Source organism: Carcharodon carcharias, chromosome 9 (genome assembly GCF_017639515.1).
Source record: "Carcharodon carcharias isolate sCarCar2 chromosome 9, sCarCar2.pri, whole genome shotgun sequence".
Classification (NCBI taxonomy): domain Eukaryota; kingdom Metazoa; phylum Chordata; class Chondrichthyes; order Lamniformes; family Lamnidae; genus Carcharodon; species Carcharodon carcharias.
Genome location: NC_054475.1, coordinates 55,438,130 through 55,457,365, shown reverse-complemented (window position 1 = coordinate 55,457,365; position 19,236 = coordinate 55,438,130). Strand labels below are relative to the sequence as shown.

General features: G+C 40.6%; 1 protein-coding gene across 7 annotated transcripts in view; it reads left to right on the top strand.

Moving 5' to 3' along the window:
- csde1 (cold shock domain containing E1, RNA-binding) overlaps window positions 1-19,236 on the top strand; it is a 115,254-nt gene that overhangs the window by 23,701 nt on the left and 72,317 nt on the right. For all 7 annotated transcript variants that reach the window (XM_041194954.1, XM_041194957.1, XM_041194953.1 and 4 more), the window contains 2 exons: window positions 10,720-10,918; window positions 16,971-17,080. In XM_041194954.1, the coding sequence (XP_041050888.1) occupies window positions 10,720-10,918; window positions 16,971-17,080 (309 nt within the window). The remainder of the gene's footprint in view (window positions 1-10,719; window positions 10,919-16,970; window positions 17,081-19,236) is intronic.

Below are 19,236 nucleotides of genomic sequence, written 5' to 3'. Positions count from 1 at the left end.
TAAATCTCTCATTTAAGACACAGGTGAGGAGAAATTTTTCCTGAGGGTCATTGTTAGTGGAATTCTCTTCACCAGAAAGTAGTAGGGGCTGGGTCATTGAATCCACCCAGGGCTGGGTCATTGAATCCACCCGGGGCTGGGTCATTGAATCCACCCGGGGCTGGGTCATTGAATCCACCCGGGGCTGGGTCATTGAATCCACCCGGGGCTGGGTCAGGTTATTTTTTGATTGACAAGGGAGTCGAGGCTTTGAGGGCAGGCAGGAAAGTGGAGTTGAGGCCAGAATCAGATGAGCCATAATCTTAACGAATAGGGGACGCAGGTTTAAGGGCATACTTTTCTAATTCTTTTGAATTTAGAATATTCCAGGGCCCAATTTGTGCTTCTGGACTAGGGATAGTTTTAACCAAAAAACAATATCACCCAGGTTTGGGCACCTGTTAATTCGCCAAATGCTTGATGGAAAGTGCACAAGGAGTCAAGGAGTTATTGAAGCCTTTGTATAGCTTTTCCTCTGTTGTAATGATTGCTGGCAATACTATCTGGACCTGTGAATGGTCACTAGTACAAAGTCATCTCTAGAACCTAGTATGAGGAGGAACAGGAATGAAGTATTATTGACTTGCCAATGATGTAGTTCATGTTGCTCACAATATGTTGGTCACAAAATCCACAGTGTTACTATTTCCTGTACTGTTCCTGCAGCATATTTATGCAAAACCGATTAGCTGGCTATACGATCGCCAGCGCATGGTTTATTTGGATAAGTGGGTAAGCTGATCCTTTGGGTTGTTTGTCTGGGGACAGAGTTTTTTTAAACTTGTTCACAGGATGTGGACATGGCTGGCTAGGCCAGCATTTATTGCCCACCTCTTAGTGCCTTTGAAGGTAGTGGTGGTTGTCTGCCAATACTTCTCGCAGCAAGCAACTTAGATTAGGTTCACCAAGTCTGTATTCTAGAGGAGTCTGTTTACAAAGCCCTCAGGAGCTGTAATCTCCATGGTCATTAGTCTAATTAAGACCTGTTGATCAAGTGCCTGACTAGCTTATGGTAGTTTTATTAACAACTTGCAGTTATAAGAGCACCTTCATAGTAAAACATCCCAAGGCATTTGAGAAGAGAGTTGTAGATGGAAATAAATAGAGATTTAGTGCATTTTATTGCAACTGTACAAGGCGCTAACCCAGAGCTTCCATTTTGTCAGCACCCTTTCCCTGGATGACTTTGGTTTTACAGCTTGGCAGTGAGAGTGGATGGTTAAAATGTTCTCATGACAACAAAAGGAATGACACAAAAAAGCATTGAGAAATGTTCTTCAGCTGAATTAATGCAGCCTACAATATTTTTTGGGAAAACAAAAATACCTGGGAAAAACTCAGCAGGTCTGACAGCATTTGCGGAGAGGAACACAGTTAACGTTTCGAGTCCGTATGACTCTTCAACAGAACTAAGGAAAAATAGAAAAGAGGTGAAATATAAGCTGGTTGAGGGGGGTGGGACAAGTAGAGCTGGATAGAGGGCCGGTGATAGGTGGAGATAGACAAAAGAACAAAGGTGTTGCAGGTGCTGATATTATCTAAGGAATGTGCTAATAAGTGACATTAAGGGTAGAAAGCAGGACAAGCAAGGTACAGATAGCCCTAGTAGGGGTGGGGTGGGGGGAAGGGATCGAAATAGGCTAAAAAGTAGAGATAAAACAATGGAACAAAGGGGATCAGAAAGGGGATGGGGGTGGAGGAGAGAGCTCATGATCTAAAATTGTTGAACTCAATATTCAGTCCGGAAGGCTGTAAAATGCCTAGTTGGAAGATGAGGTGCTGTTCCACCAGTTTGCGTTGTGTTTCACTGGAACATTGCAGCCGGCCAAAGACGGACATGTGGGCATGAGAGCAGGGTGGAGTGTTGAAATGACAGGGAGGTCTGGGTCATGCCTGTGGACAGACCGAAGGTGTTCCGCAAAGTGGTCACCCAGTCTGCGTTTGGTCTCTCCGGTGTAGAGGAAACTGCGTTGGGAGCAGCGGATGCAGTAGACTAAATTGAGGGAAGTGCAAATGAAATGCTGCTTCACCTGAAAGGAGTGTTTGGGCCCTTGGACGGTGAAGAGAGAGGAAGTAAAGGGGCAGGTGTTGCACCTCCTGCGGTTGCATGGGAAGGTGCTGTAGGAGGGATTTGAGGTGTAGTGGGTGATGGAGGAGTGGACCAGGGTGTCCTGGAGGGAACGATCCCTGCGGAATGCCGCTGGGTGTTGAAGGGAAGATGTGTTTGGTGGTGGCATCATGCTGGAGTTGGCGGAAATGGTGGAGGATGATCCTGTGAATGTGGAGGCTAGTGGGGTGATAAGTGAGGACAAGGGGGACCCTATCATGGTTCTGTGAGGGAGAGGAAGGTGTGGGGTCGGATGCGCGGGAGATGGGCTGGACACAGTTGAGTGCCCTGTTAACCACTGTGAGTGGAAAACCTCAATTAAGGAAGAAGGAAGACATGTCAGAGGAACTGTTTTTGAAAGTAGCATAATCAGAACAGATGCGACAGAGGTGAAGGAACTGAGAGAATGGGATGGAGTCCTTACAGGAAGCGGGGTTTGAGGAGCTGTAGTCAAGGGAGCTGTGGGAGTCGCTGGGCTTGTAATGTATATTGGTGGACAGTCTGTCACCAGAAATAGACAGAGGCTCAAGGAAGTGAAGGGAAGTGTCAGAGATGGACCATGTGAAAATGATGGAGGGGTGGAAATTGGAAGCAAAATTAATAAATTTTTCCAGGTCCAGTCGAGAGCATGAAGCAACACCGAAGCAATCATCAATGTACGGAGAAAGAGTTGTGGGAGGGGGGCTGGAGTAGGATTGGAACAAGGAATGTTCCACATACCCCATAAAGAGACAGGCATAACTGGGGCCCATGCGGGTACCCATAGCCACACCTTTTATTTGGAGAAAGTGAGAGGAGTTAAAGAAGAAATTGTTCAGTGTTAGAACAAGTTCAGCCAGACGAAGGAGAGTAGTGGTGGATTGGGATTGTTCGGGCCTCTGTTCGAGGAAGAAGTGGAGAGCCCTCAGACCATCCCAGTGGGGGATGGAGGTGTAGAGGGATTGGACATCCATGGTGAAGAGGAGGTGGTTGGGGCCAGGGAACTGGAAATTGTTGATATGATGTAGGGTGTCAGAGGAATCACAGATGTAGGTGGGAAGGGACTAGACGAGGGTAGAGAGAAGGGAGTCAAGATAGCAAGAAATGAATTCCGTGGGGCAGGAACAGGCTGACAAGATCAGTCTGCCGGGACAGTCCTGTTTGTGGATTTTGGGTAGGAGGTAGAAGCGGGCCGTTCGTGGTTGGGAGACTGAGGTTGGAAGCTGTGGGAGGAAGATCTCCAGGGGAGATGAGGTCAGTGACAGTCCTGGAAACAATGGCTTGATGTTCAGTGGTGGGGGCATGGTCCAGGGGGAGCTAGGAGGAATTGTCTGCGAGTTGACGCTCAGCCTCTGTGAGGTAGAGGTCAGTGCGCCAGACAACAACACCACCCTTGTTATGTGGTTTGATGACAATGTCAGGGTTGGACTTTTATTTGTTGGGACTTGGATAAAGGCCAAAATGGGCCCATCAGTCTGGAGCGTGGAGGCAATTCTGTGATGAGTTGATAAAACATTATCAGTTTAAGTTAGTCTCATAATTAGTACTTTATCTTTGCATTGGTTATGTTAGTTGCATAATAAGAGTAACCAGCTGAGTTTAATCAGAGATCTGAGTAAGGAGAGCTTTTTGGGCCAAAATAATCAGACCATTCAGCCTATAGACTATAACTTTGAAATGCAGATGATTAATGGTTATTTCTGTTAGGCCTATCGGTGACTAGCCACTTTAAATGTACATCTAAGTGGTGGGGACAGTAGCACCTACTGTAGTTACTTCTGTGTTACATGTTCTAATGTAATAATCTGCTCTCACTGCAATTTATTCAGGAGGTCTTAAGTTTTTGTATAGGAGATCAAATTTAACATCTGATTTGTTGAATAATGTCTGTAGATCTTGTCCAAAAGTTAAATAAGGTTTGATTTCACTCCATTGCATAGATTTTGTAATGCTTAAAATAGAACTTCCTGGCATATAATGTGGTCTGTGTGTATTCGAGATCACTTCTGGCTGTTAATTGCTGTTCATGTGGCAGCTTGCCACTCCATTAATGATGCAAGTCTAATAACTAGCAACTGAACTTTCCTTCAATTTCTTATGAATTAAAATATTTTAGTACACTGGGCATTTTTGAACCTACATAGCATTTTGTTGGCAGATTTCAAGCTTTTGAAATCTTTTGTAGTGCTTTACAAAGGCAAATAGTACAGATGCTGGAAATCTGAAATACAAACAGAAAACGCTGGAAATACTCAGCAGGCCAATCAGCATCTGTGGAGCTAGAAAAAGAGTTATGTTTCAAGTTGACCTTTCTTCAGACCTGGAAAATGATGCACTAAGTTTTAAGCAAGTAAGGGAATGGTAGAAGAAATAACAAAAGGGGAAAGTCTGTGAATGGCAGGAGTGATTAATGAACAGAATCATTTTCAATACTTGCAGCCTGAAGAAAATGGGAGCAGTGGTTATGATCTGATATTGTTGAACCAGATGTTGAGTCCAGAAGGCTGTAAAGTGCCTAATCAAAAAAGTTATGTTGTTCCCTATTGAGCTTCATTTGCACAGTACAGGAGGCTGGGGATAGAGAATTGAAATGGCAAGTGACTGAATCTCAATCCTGAATAAGAATGTAGAAATGTAAACAGGAGGGAGACCCTTTGAGCTTGCTCCATCATTCAGTAATATAATTCCAGCTTTCCTGCTCTATCCCCGTATTGCTTGATTCTCTTGGACAACCAAATCCCTCTGACTACCAATGTTTCTGTGTCTCATTTGCAAAATATTTTGCATTTCTTGTTCTATTCAAAATAGCTAATTTCACACTTCCCCACATTTATATTCCAACTGTCATGTTCTTGCCCCTCTCACTTAACCTTTCTGTATCCCTTTTTGTAGCCTTTTTGTATCCTCCCCACAGCTTTCTTTCCTACTTAGCCTTCGTATAATCAGTAAACTTTGGTACATTGCATTCAGTCTCCTCATCTAAATCATTGTAGATTTGTTAATAGCTGAGGCCCAAGCACTGATCCTTTTGGTACCCCTTTAGTTACAGCCTGGTAATCTGAGATAAAAATCTGTTTATTGCTAACTCTGTTCTTGTTCAGTTGACCAGTTCTCACTTCTTGCTAATATATTACCTGTTAATCCCATAAGCCCCAATTTTGTGTGTGAGCCTATTGTGCAGGACCTTATTGAATGATTTTTTTTTTAAAAAGCCCAAATACAGCATGTTCACAGGGTTCCCCTTATCTACCCTGTCAGCAAAGCAATCACTAATCTGTATTTTGTCTCCCCAATGTATAAAAGACTGCATCGAGGGCAATGTTTAAAATTACAACTGAACTCCTGTTTTACTGAGTGTTTGTCACCCTGGATGACAAAAAGGGGTGAGGAGAAAGGGCAGGTGTTGAATGTCATCAGCCACCACCTGCACCTCTCTGTGCTGCCTTTCCATGCAAACACAAGGTTGCAGCAACAGCCTAGCTCCTTTTAATGTTGTAAAATGCCCCAAAGTGCCATGTGGGAACATATTCAAATTTTGTTTGATGCAACTTGATATATTCATGCAGATGACCAAAGACTCAGTCGGATATGTAGATTTTAAGGTGCCTCTTAAATGAGGAAAGCGACAGGTTTAGGGAAGGAATGCCACAGTTTCAGCCCTTGGCAGCTGAAGGCATGGCTGCCAGTGGTGGTGATTAAATTCAGGAATGGTTAGAGTCCATGATTGAATACAATTCAGGGTCTTTGAGACTTGTTACATACTGTGAAACTGTCAATCTTGGGACTTTCTTCCAGCTTTTCCACCCCACCCTATTTTTTTATTTTGGAACTGGATGTTACTTATTCTTTGACTCATTAACTAAATTGTTCTGTGATTCACATGCAATTCAGTTGAACAATGCTGTAGATATGGGATGGAAAGAAATTGACAGTGTAGCACATTTGCACTGAGTTCTTTCAACCTGAGCAGGCTAGTTAATTAATTTATGAAAAAGTGACCCGACCCAGGGACATTTTTTAAACAAATAGTTGGCACTTAGAGTGCATCATATTAGCTGTGTTTCAGCATCAGATTTATTCTCTCTGGTTACTGGTGGGATATTGTTACTGGTCCCTTGTCCAGATTTGTTTTGGCTTTCCAATCTAATGAGTTTTGTGATTATGGGCTGTTCTGAGCTGCATATAATTTAACTTTGGAAGTGAACTATCTTGCTGTGAAATAACATAACTTGGGTAACAGGTGTCCTTGAAGGAAATCATACTGAAGTTTAATATCTCCATTCAGCTGTGGCTTTTTGTGTAGGAGCGGTCTAGCTCAGATTGACCTAAATATTCATGACCCGATGGTCATTAGAATATAAGTAACTAGCACCATATGGCCACCCTACTTAATAGTTGGTGGGATTTTGCAGTATTTAAAATAAGGATTGGTTCTTACTTTTAAGTCTGTAAAGTTCTCAAAAGAATTGCAATCTTATTCAATTTATTTAGGTGAATCTTCTCAGTAATGAGCATCAATGACCAGTTCCCTATGTTCCACTTCAGCCTTGAATATTCTTGCTGTGCCTATGTAAGACTTGGAGAGAAGAAAAATTACAGCCACTGGAATCTGAATCAGATTGCCAATTTGTCCTGAATTCTGGCAAGTTTTGTGCTGAGGTTTTTGCCCACTGGAGACTAGCCCAAACTCCGTTTTGAGTTAGAATTTTTACAGCTTGCAGAAAAACTTGAAAAACCCATTAGTTTGGACGTAGAACTGAACTGGAATTTCAGAGACAAATGACTGCATTCTAACCATTTTACTGCACCTCCAATCCTTTTTACCTTTTCAACTACATAATCAAAATGGAATAGGGCCAGATTTGTTTTTTCTGCATGGGTGAGGCTATGCCAGGCAAAAAAAGATGGTGGCTAGTTAGAGTGTAGCTAGTTACGGTAACAGAATGCATAAACTATAAGAACACATTAGATTTTTTGAAGTGTACATAGCTGTAGCAGGCTCAGTTAAAATGGCACTTCAAACTCCATGCTTATGTCAGAGCTGTTACATGACAGGGTGACACTGTTTAGAATGATAAAAATTTACAGGGTTTAGAAAGCAGTCTCTCTTGCAAAGCTACTGATTGGAACAAGAGAGGCAAAAGTATTATACCAGAATATGTATATTAGTGAACGGTCCTTGTGCGAATTTGGATGCTTTAGGGGCAGGGCAACTCTCCACTCTTCGTACAATTCTGGCTGGAACCTAGATTTTTTTTTTGAGAATAAACACAACTGAGAAAGTTACAATACTAGTAGAGGATTTAATCCAAAAAGACTGTGATCATTCTTTGAACCACAGGATTGTGCAAATGTTGTCATTAATTTCTTCTCAATTTATACTGTTGGAGATTTGGTAACTGAAGAAAGGTCCAGGGATAATTCTGTGTTCAAAGCACACCCTGTTCTTTTATCAAATTGTCTTTCTGTCGCCATGGAGATCCTTATGTAATTCCTCTCTCCCTACTAAGCTATCCTGGTAGATATTGGAGTATATTCAGACCGATTCCATTGCAGACTGCCCTGGAATTGCACAGCTCTGCAAAAATGTCCTAGCCATATCAGAAATTTGAGGATGTCACAAAGGATGGGTTGAAACCATGGCTCATGTTGCTCCTTTCAGAGATAGATGGAACAAGCCAGTCTAGTAGGAATCAAGGGACCACTTGAATTCCATTTACAAGTCCTTATTTAATAGTTGTGACACAATTTGAATACAAACGAAACCGATTTGTATGAGGTAGCTGAACTTCAGAGGCATTTGAAATGGTTTTTTTAAACCTGGTTTTCTTCAGTCCAGTTTTTCTTTCTTCCTCTCACATCCTTCCTCTGTGTGCAAGCTGCCCTCTGATACCTTGCTCAAATGAACTGCATCCAAGTCTTTATATGCCTTCTGAGTGTAACGCTGATGGGCACGTGCATTACCAACTTTGATTTCTTTTTTTTCTTTTCCCTAAATCATGAATGCCAAGGCCACCATAAAATTCCCACTATCACCCCAGCTGAGGTTGTTAAACTCTGAACAGACTGAGGAATGAAACTGGAACCTTCCTGGGCTTTATTACCCAGCTATTCACAGGATTAGCTTGTTGATCCAATGTGGATCCCAGTTTCACTTTACATTGCTGACTAATTTCAGCATTTCCATCTTTGTGGGTTGCATGAAGAGTCGCATTTTTGCAGTGCTTTTAATATTCTCTTGATATAGAAATTTGAATTTTTTCCACTTGAAGAAATTTGAGATTACGATTAATGTACATAGTTAACCTACATTTATGGGTCTGTTCTATAATGCTGTACTTTCACACTCCAGCTGTGTAAAATGGAGAGTCTCTACGCTGTGTCTTCAGAGCATCTTGCTCCTCCAGCTCCTAGTACACTCTCTCACCCTCTTTCAACTACACGCTCTGCCTCAATCAGTGCTAAAAAACAGAAGAGAATTCCTCTTTATCAGAGATCAGTAAGTGAGGAAGAATGACTAGTAATCTGTAGTCATACTAACAGCATGTAGTAATGGTAGCGTTGTCATTTGACGTACTGATTGGGGAGTAAATGCACTTGCATGGACTGAAGTTGAATGCCTTTACTTAAAACATGAACTTTTGACTAACAGTGTGCCAGAGCATCACTACATTTTACCCATTTGCGGCAGGTAACGTAATAGAATTAAATGTAACTTGAATTATACTAACTATAACACTGAATCCAATACATTAATACATTAACCATGCTTGTCTTGACCAGATGAGCCTGAATTAGAATTATATGGAACACAGAAATGTTTAGAGGAAATGTAGCTATTTTGAGAATGAGAAGCACTTGATGTTACTGGGTTTCAAAGGTCACTCCTCTGGCAGCAGCAGGAAGAATGTCTATATCAGGTATAGTTGACTACTATACCAGAATTGTAAATGCTTGGCATCCTTCAGCAATAGGCTATGAATTTCAGCCAATAGCATATGGGGAAAGTAATGAGCAAAATGCCGCAGATGTTGGAAAACAAACGAGAAGAAAAGAAAAGCTGGAAGCACACTGCAAGTCAGTCGGCAGATTTGGAGAGAATGGATATTTTAAGGTTTTGGGTGCAGACCCTTCCAAATTGGAATATGAAATGGACTGTAAAATGTCCAGTTAGGATTCAACTTGTTATGAATAAGGAAAAAATGAAAACCTGTTAATTCCTTAATTGTACTAAAGCTGTCATAAGTAGTACCAATAAAACTTAGCAGACTGGAGAATGGATCTTATGTTGGACTGAGGTAGATACTGGAGCATTTTTTTACACGTTTGAAGTTCTGAGCGTCCCATTAAACAGACAGAAGTAGAAATGATCCACATGTTTGAGCAGAAATTTGCATCTGTATCCTGTAAGAGTCATTGGTTTTGCCAATGCTCAAAGAAAATAGGCGCAGCCAGAAGATGCTCCTCTTTAGTTCAGAGGTAAGGGTTGTTACAAACATTTCTAGATACAGTAGCTATTATCCGGCAATGTTGATTTTTAGTGATGAGTATACATTTTTAACATGCAGACTCAAAACTTCTTGTTTTGCTAAATACTGATGTAGCTGCATGTTTAACTCGAGCTAACAACCTTTGAACTTTGCAGCATTGGTTATTGATTTTATTTAAATTGACCTTCTAGTGTTTTTGCACTTTTTCTTATGGTATTGACCATTTTATCTGCACATACTGTGACTTGTTACAGAAGGATCTGAATTTTAATCTCTGACTCTGGGGTGCTTTGCTTTTGGAGAAGGCGACAAACATTATTTTGGTCGTCTGCCCCTAATTTCTCAATACTTGAATTCTTTCACACTTTAAAGGCTCCATGTCCTTTATCCTGAATTTCAGGATGTTATAAGGTATCCATGAAGTGATGTCCCCTCTAAAACTGCTTGAGGATTGTCTCAAAACTTGCATGGTTTATTTTTGCTGAAATGGCTTTGGTGGTAACATCTACAAATAACAGCGTGATGTAGTCTGAATTGTCAATTCATTGTATTTTGAAGTTTAAGCAATCTCATCAGATGCCATTTTAAAAGAAGTAAATTCAACCTTCCCCCATCTTCAGTTCCAAACGTAACAAATTTATTGGAGGATTTAATTGGTTCTGAGCCAAGAACTTAATAATAGCTGAGTACTTTAACTTTCTGTGCCAAGAATGGCAGTGTCTGTGCTTAAAGTATAGTTAACTGTTCCTTTTTCCTCTCTCTCCAGGTGTGCCCCCCACTCCTACCAAAATAAATCTCTTTCTAGTTAAAGATTTGCATGTCTATGTACTTAATGATTTTGAATGAGTTTTTTTGAATGGTAGCTGTGTCTTAGTCATGGTGAAGTTTATCTCTAGTGCACCATTCTGTTAAATTTGCATGTTTAATCTTAAGTGCATGAGAAAAGCGCCATTTGGAAAATGTACTTCTGATCATTATCAAAGTCTCTAGTTCTCTGGTTACAGCCTGCTTTGGTTTGCAATGTTTATTAAAAGGAAATGCTTCTGTGTGATTTCCAGGTTCTCTTGAATGTTAGTTTATTAAATACCATTTTCCCCTGTACAGATGAGCTTTGATCCGAACCTCTTGCATAACAATGGCCACTCTGGTTTTGCTAATGGTACCTCAGGAGCCCTGCGTGAAACAGGCATCATTGAGAAGCTGCTGACATCATATGGTTTTATCCAGTGCACTGAACGTCAAGCCAGACTCTTCTTCCATTGCTCTCAATACAGTGGAAATCTCCAAGATCTCAAAGTGGGAGGTGAGAAATAGACATTTCTGGGCATATAATGGTGTACCAGCTCTGTCTCTTTTATTGCTATTTGCTTCTATTAGGATTCAGTTGCTATATTTGCAATGTAGCTCTGCCAATGCATAATGTAAGTGAAGCAATAATTTTTTCCAGAATTCTTTCATTTTGCCCAATTAATTAAGCAAGAATATCTGCTATCTCTAGAATATGTGGAAGGTGTAATTATCCAGTCTATATAAAATGAATGCAAGTATGTAAAAGTCATTAAAACACAGCTTTGGCAAAGCTGGTTTATTACAGTTGAAATTGCCTTAAAAGTGCTCTTAAGTTTTCCTCAGTTCAAAGTTCTCCCCTATTAAACATTCATAATCCACTTCTCTTGCACTTCCCTCAATTTGGTCTACTGCATTTGCTGCTCCCAATGCAGTCCCCTCTACATTTGGAGAGGCCAAATAGAGACTGGGTGACTGCTTTGCAGAACGCCTTTTGGTCTGTCTACAAGCATGATCCAGACCTTCCTGGTGCTTGCTGTTTCAACACACCACCCTGCTCTCGTGCCCACATGTCCATCCTTGGCCTGCTGTAATGTTCCAGTGAAGCTCAATGCAAACTGCAGGAACAGCACCTCATCTTCTGAGTAGGCACTATACACCCTTCCGGACGTAACATTGAGTTCAACAACTTCAGGTCATGAATTCTCTCCTCCATCCTCGGCCCTTTTTGATCCCCTTTTTCCAAATATTTATTATTTTTTATGTATTTTTTCCCACCTATTTATTATTAAAATTTATTTCCATTCATTTGTTTTTATCCCCACCTTTTTAGCCTATTTTGATCTTTTCTTCTGCAATGTCCCCTCCCCCACTAGGGCCATCTGTCACTTGCTCATCCTGTTTTCTACTCTTCATGTCACCATTAGGACCTCCTTTAGCCAGTACCACCACCATCAACACTCCTTCGACCTTTTGTTTATGACATCTTTCGTAATCTCTCCTTTGCCTCCATCTATCGCTGGCCTTCTGTCCAGCTTCACCTGTCCCACTCCCCTTAAACGTTATATATTTCACCACATTTCTACTTCTCTTTAGTTCTGAAGAAAAGTCATCTGGACTCGAAAGGTTAACTCTGTCTTTCTCTCCACAGATGCTGTCAGACCTGCTGAGTTTTTCCAGCAATTTTTGTTTGTTTCAGATTTCCAGCATCTGCGGTATTTTTCTTTTATTTCATAATTTTCTTTCTGTTTTGAAGACTTGAAAAGTCAGTGCTGTTGCACTGAGGTTGATCTGACATCACACTGGAAGTGTTCCAAGCGTCTCCATTAATTGTTGCAAGGAAAGCATCTTTGGGTTGCCTGAAAGTTGATTTTTGAATGGCTCCATCCTCAAAAGCTGTACAACTGATTTGAATTTAGTTTCTGTGGTGGGTAGCTCATGATTAGCTGAGTCATGAAGCTAGGGTTGCCACAGGACCACTTACCTTTTTGATTTTTTAGCAACAAAGCAAACTTGGTGGGTCCCTATGGAGGCCAGAAATTGACTTTGTATTTAAAAAGCCTTGACCTTTTTTTAAGTTAGTGCTTCTTCAAAATTCTTTCGTATTTTCTTGAGCTGATAGTACTCACCATTGAACAAATTGTTCTCACTGCTAAGTACACAACTGCAGTGGATGGGTTGTCAATCAAGTGGGCTGGATATGGTTGAAATTCTTGTGTTGGTGCTAGCATACACTAGGGAAGTAGAAAATGTTCATTGCTCTCATAACTTGTGCTTTGAAGAGTTGAGATGATTTGTATGTTGCAGAATACCCAGTCTCTGTTGTAGTAACTATGACATTTTTGTGGCTATTTGTCCATTTTCAGGCCACTGAGGATCTGCAAACTGTTCGTAGTGAGGGACTTGACAGTGGTAATGTCATTGAATGTTATGGGAAGGTGGTTAGATTCTCTCTTGTTGGAGATGGTCATTGCCTGGCACTTGTGAGAGGCGTGGATAGGGAACAGCTGTTCCCCTTAGTTGAAGGGTTAGTCACAAGGGGACATAAGTTCAAGGTGAGGGGCAGGAGGTTTAGGGGGATGTGAGGAAGAACTTTTTTACCCAGAGGGTGGTGACGGTCTGGAATGCGCTGCTTGGGAGAGCGGTGGAGGCGGGTTGCCTCACATCCTTTAAAAAGTACCTGGATGAGCACTTGGCACATCATAACATTCAAGGCTGTGGGCCAAGTGCTGGTAAATGGGATTAGGTAGGTCAGGTGTTTCTCACGTGTCGGTGCAGACTCGATGGGCCGAAGGGCCTCTTCTGCACTGAGATTCTGTGATTGTGTTGTGCAAATGTTACTTGCCAATTATCAGCTCAAGCCTGGATGTTGTCTAGGTCTCGTTCCATGCGGGGATGTACTGCCTCATTTTTTGTGGAATTACGAATATACTGAACGTTGCAACCGTTAGCAAGTAGTCCTACTATACTCTTGCAGCGGAGGGGAAGCTTATTGAGGCATTCTGTTCATCAGTGCTGCTCTAAGGAGCTCCTGCAGCAATATTCTGAACTGAGATGATTGGCCTCCAACAACCAGAACCGTTTTGTGCCAGATATGACACCAGCCATTGGAATGTTTTCCCCCACCGATCCCAGTTGACTTCAGTTTTTTTTTAATTTATTCTTCCATGGGATATAGGCACAACCCATCTCTAATTGCCCTTGAACTGAGTGTTCAGTTCAGGAGTTAAGAGTCAACCACATTGTTGTGGGTCTGGAGTTTCATGTAGGCCAGACCAGGTAAGGATCACAGATTTCCTTCCTTAAAGGACATTAGTGGACCAGATAGGGTTTTACAACAATTGAAAGTTTCAACGTCACCATCACTTTATCTTTCAAGTCCAGATTTATTTTGAATTTAAATTCCATCAGCTGCCATGGTGGGATTTGAACCCTTGTCTGCAGAACATTTGTCAGGGCCTCTGGATTACTAGTCCAGTGACATTACCACTATGCTGCCATATTCACCCCTCCTTGATGCTGCATTCTGAAAGCAGCCTTCAGATTAAGAACCATCACTCGCCTCACCCCTGATCCAACTGTTTTATCCATGTTGGGACCAATGTTGTAATGAGATTTGGAGTTAAGTGCCCTTGCAGGAACCCAAACTGAGTAAATGCTGTCCTGACACTGCTCATTGTTCCTTCCATTGTTTGGCTGATTGAGAGTAGATGATGGTGCAAATAAGTCATTTGCTTCTGTTTCTGGTTATGTTGGTGGCACAAGGAGTTCTGATGTGCATTTTATTAAAGCAAACCTATTTACATGGGTGTAGGGAAGCTGGAGCTATAAAGCATTTGGCTGCTGCTTATCTATTTTCCCAAGCTGTGAAATGTTGCGCTCAAAATTAAAGCCTCAAGGTAGCATTTATTTATAGAGCACTTTGGAATCTGCTAGTGATGGTAGAAGTATATTATAACATGTAATAGAGTCATTGATAGTTACAAAGCATTTATAGCATTGAGCAACATTGAGTTCAGCCCAACAGGTCTATGTCAGTGTTTTACCCCTCATGAGTCAGTATTTTCCTGCACTTCTATGGCTTAGTTACCCAATGATTTGTAAATCTGTACTCCTGGATTTGTCTGTTCCACTGGCCCACTTAGACTCTTATTTTCCAAGGAGCATGCATTCCTCTCTCAAAACTGCACCACCTCGCACTTTTCTATATTGAAATTTGTTAGGCATTTAAACAAATTAATGCTTGCTATTCTTCAAATCACTTGGTAAAGAAAAATGCAAAAATTATTTGTATAGGTTCTGAAGGGTCTAAGCATTGCCTGTTGATGAATATTTCTTCATGTTATGGAAGTCCCCAAATTAATTCAGCAGTTTCAGGATCATGAAATATTTTAGCCACTTAATTTAATTTAAATTTTGAATGCATCAAAAAAAGTTATCCCATTTCCTTAAAGCATGTGGATTATGATCCTATGTTTCAGTTTCCCATTGACATTGCGAGATTTATCTCTTTTACAGAAGCTTGCTTGGGGTCGCATATATCTTTATCACAGATACCATCTAATTCCACCGAGTAACAATGCATCTCCACCCCTGCCTCAACACATCTGTTAAAATTCTCCATCTGTGCTATTCTTATCTGTCTCCATTATCTGAAACAAAAACAGAATTACCTGGAAAAACTCAGCAGGTCTGGCAGCATCGGCGGAGAAGAAAAGAGTTGACGTTTCGAGTCCTCATGACCCTTCGACAGAACTGTCGAAGGGTCATGAGGACTCGAAACGTCAACTCTTTTCTTCTCCGCCGATGCTGCCAGACCTGCTGAGTTTTTCCAGGTAATTCTGTTTTTGTTTTGGATTTCCAGCATCCGCAGTTTTTTTGTTTTTATCCATTATCTGAATGTTCACCATGCCAGCTTTCCATCCTCTGTGCTTTGTAACATTCAAAACACACTATCCCATCGAGCACCAATTCCAGTTCTCCTGTTCTTGGCTTCAGGCTTCCAATTTAAAATTCTTGTTCTTGTTTTCAAATTCTTTCATGGCCTCATCCTTTATGGTTGTAACCTCATCCAGCCCTACAAATTCCCCTTTCTACCCCCCCACAAAAAAATGTCAATTTCTCTAACTCTGCACTTGTACATCTGCTCTTTCCACCTTTTCACGCCTGCCATCAGCCCCCTAGGGCCAAGGTTCTTGCGTTCTGTCTCTAAACCTCTCGTTTGAAGACTCCTCAAAACCCACCTGTTAAACTGTTTTTCTGTTGACTGCTGCAAAGTTCATGGACTAATATATGCCTTGAATATCCTACATTTAACCTTGGAAGCAATATATCTTGATGATTTTAACTAAATACTTCAACAGTGAGCAGAGTGAATGACTATTTTTGTTGATGGACTGGGATATTTATCAATTTATGCGCCCATTTTTGTTAACTAACTGCTAGGGCTTCCCCATTATTCAAAACTACAGTAACCTGTGTAACTTAGCAGTAATTTTGCCACGGCTAGAGCAAAGACCGGCACTGACCTGTTGGGCCAAATAATCTGTGTGCTGTAGTTTATATTTTTTTAAATGAACCCAGCAACAATCCAGTTTACCGTGTACAGTTCTAATGGTTGCCATTTATCTGCTGCATCTCTAAAGGACCTCCCAGATTCAAACTTTATGGGGTGAATTTCTCTCCATGGGTGAACTGCATGTGTAGCTGAGCAGTTCAGTTCTTAGCCTTAACCCTGACTCTACCTTGTTTCCCTTTATTCTCTGCTACTGATGCAAATGTTTAAAATTTGTGCACGAGTTACAAATGCAGAAGATAAGTTCACATTGAAAGATGATCAATGCATTGTATTTAAAACATCTAAGCCTAGCCCTATATTAAATGTAACTTTTACAACCAGCACCTAGACAGTAATCAAGTCCATCTGTATTAAATGCGACAAGTAAATGTTCTGGAGTTCACAGTTTAAAGATTTTAAAAAAAAACTTCTGGTCCAGTTGCCATGTTTGAATGTTTTGTCATTCAGTGGGTACTTTCACACTAAGCATACCAGAGCAGTTTACTACACAGCAGCAGGCAGGTAGATCCTGTTTAGCTGATGGAAAATTTGGGAATGGCTGACTTTTCAAACTTCTGTCCTTTTTCCCTTGACCCTAGAAGAGTTTGACCTTTTTGATTCAGTTGTATACCATCTTCTAAACTATTCTCAGTGTGTGAAGATGGAGAATAAATTTAGTCGTCATTGAAAAGTTGAGTGTCAATATGCACTACTGTGTTTTGAAAGGCTATTCCTCCCTACCTGTGCCCCTATCCCTCTTGTAAATGTGTTGACTTGTGTGAAAACACTTTTGACTTGTGGAGAGAGACATCCGACTTGAGTTCACTCTTTCTTAAACAGCTGTAGTCCAGTTTGACCCCACTCTTGCTGAGTGAGCCTTTTGATGTGAAGCTGACATCTGAATTTGGTACTGGGAGCCATTTTGAAACATATTTGTATGTTCAGTGTAGACTTTTGCATATGCAGCCTAGTAAGAGCTGGGTAATGATAACTAATTTGAATTGATCTGCAGATGATGTGGAATTTGAAGTGTCATCTGACAGGCGGACTGGGAAACCAATTGCTGTGAAATTGCTAAAAGTGAAGCCTGAAATTTTGCCTGAAGAAAGGATTACTGGACAGGTAAGGATCAGTTAAATTGGTACACTGATATGTTGCTCTTTTCAACAAAGATTTTTAAATCTAGTTATGAGCCAGTCATTTTTTTTTAAGAAGTTGATAATAATGGGTATTCTGTAAAATCTAGTGTCAGTGCAATATCTGCAACATAAATCTAACTTCACCTTTTCAATAGCTATTTCAAAAAGGGTCATTTCATACTAGTTTTTGAAATCAATTTGAGGGTTTTATGATGAGGAAAGCATGCAACAAGCCTGATCTTTTTCAAATCCAAAATGTTGACACTTTCGAAGTTGGGGGTGGGGGTAAATTTAAATTCTTTGTTCTCCACATACCATTGGTAGCCCGTTAAATCAATAAATCTCATGTGGAATGCTGAGGTTTCAATTTTTGCCCCTTTGAGAGAACACCTTGTCTACATCTCCCATGCAGTGATACTGAAAATACTTGTATATGTCTGACTTTGGCTTGTTGATCCAATTTTGAGACACTAACATTCTGCTGTACTGGGATTTCACATGTAAACTTCATAGGGCTTTGTATGTGTGTTTTGAAACAAAGGAATGACATTACTGCTGCGTTTCCAAGCTGTAAAATCCTCATGGCTGAGTAAGTTCTGTGCAACATATAGGAGATAATATATATTGAAGTGACAACATCAGAAATGACCCTATTGCACTTTCTCTTCCTGTTCTTGAACATGCGTGATGTGTCAATAACACCAGTCTGCATTTCAATTGAACTAACCTAAATTAGCAATGGTAGTGGTGTTTCACATTCCTTTTATTGTATCATATGCCATTCCCTTTCTCTGCCATTCAGTTTAATATATCCACTCAATTTTTTCCCTGTGAAATTATGCTTGTAGTATGAGATTTTTCCCCATTTCTGTTTTGTCTTTGGCTAAATTCATTAGTGAATTTGAGTATCAGTGTTTTCAAGGGGTGCCAAACCAACTCAAAGTTTAGCTTTAGTATAAACTACAACTGTGAAAAAAGCCAAAGTAGGAGTGAGAACAAGCCTAAATTGATTGAAAAATCAGAATTGACAACCTACTGACACTTTACTTTTCCATAAGATCAGTGGTTCCCCAGTCTACTCAGTGCATTTTCCCTCTCCTTTCCAGCTGTTTAGCTGTTCCCTGTAAATGATCTCTTCTCATCAATCCTATATGTGCTCGCTCTTCCTCTGTTTCCAATGCAAACAAGCTTCAGTGAGATGTTGAAATCGTTTCACCCCTTCAGAAGCAACTGTTGCTGGATTCACACGTCATTTACCTTTTGGTTCCAATTAGCCCTCTCTTTGTTAACTTTCTTGCTTTGCGTTGTTTGATTGTCAATAGAAGTACACTTGCATTCTTCAAGATGGATGCAAAAAACTTTTTTTCATACCAAACATTACTTTTTTCCAAGTAGTCTCCTAACTCAGATTTGAATATTGCTGTCAAAGCTCTTCTGGCATCTTTCTGCTTGGTGATATTTCTTTCACCCCTGAAATAAGTATCTAGTTAGTGTTATTCTGAGCCACTCTGCTTAGTCCCTCTTACCAGAGGCTTATATATTATCCTACACCTGTTCCTGCATTCGAATCAAAACTCATTGTGCTGTATCATGCTCTAATTCATTTCTCTCCGGGCCAGCACAATGGAACTTCTTGACTTCTCCATTTTCTCATGTCTGTAATCTTTTGGGAAAATCTCAAGTGCTGCCAAATTACCATTGCTTGATTTTATTCTTTTGAGCCTAGCAGCCTTGCACTAAAGACCTTGGCCCTACAATCAGATTTCTCAATCTAAAGAAATATTTGGGAATTTCAGAATTTACAGTACTTCTACTGTTTAGAGGAGACTGTTCCAATATCTATGAAAATAAATGAAGACCTGAATCTGCACAGAAAACAAGTGTAGCGGTCAAATGCTGGCGTGAATTCTGTGTCGGATTCAAAATCTGCACTGGTTTATTTGCATTTCAGTAGTGAAGATCTTGTCAGGTAAGTGTACAGTATATAGAAATTCAAATGTATTCTGGGAAACAGCTCTTGCTTTTAGGTGGCTAAGATTTCACTGATCAAGAGAACTCTCATCGCTTCAGGAGAAGCATCGTTATGCAGCTGACATCCCCAAAGCAATGATTAATTCTTCCATGACACAACCAGCATCA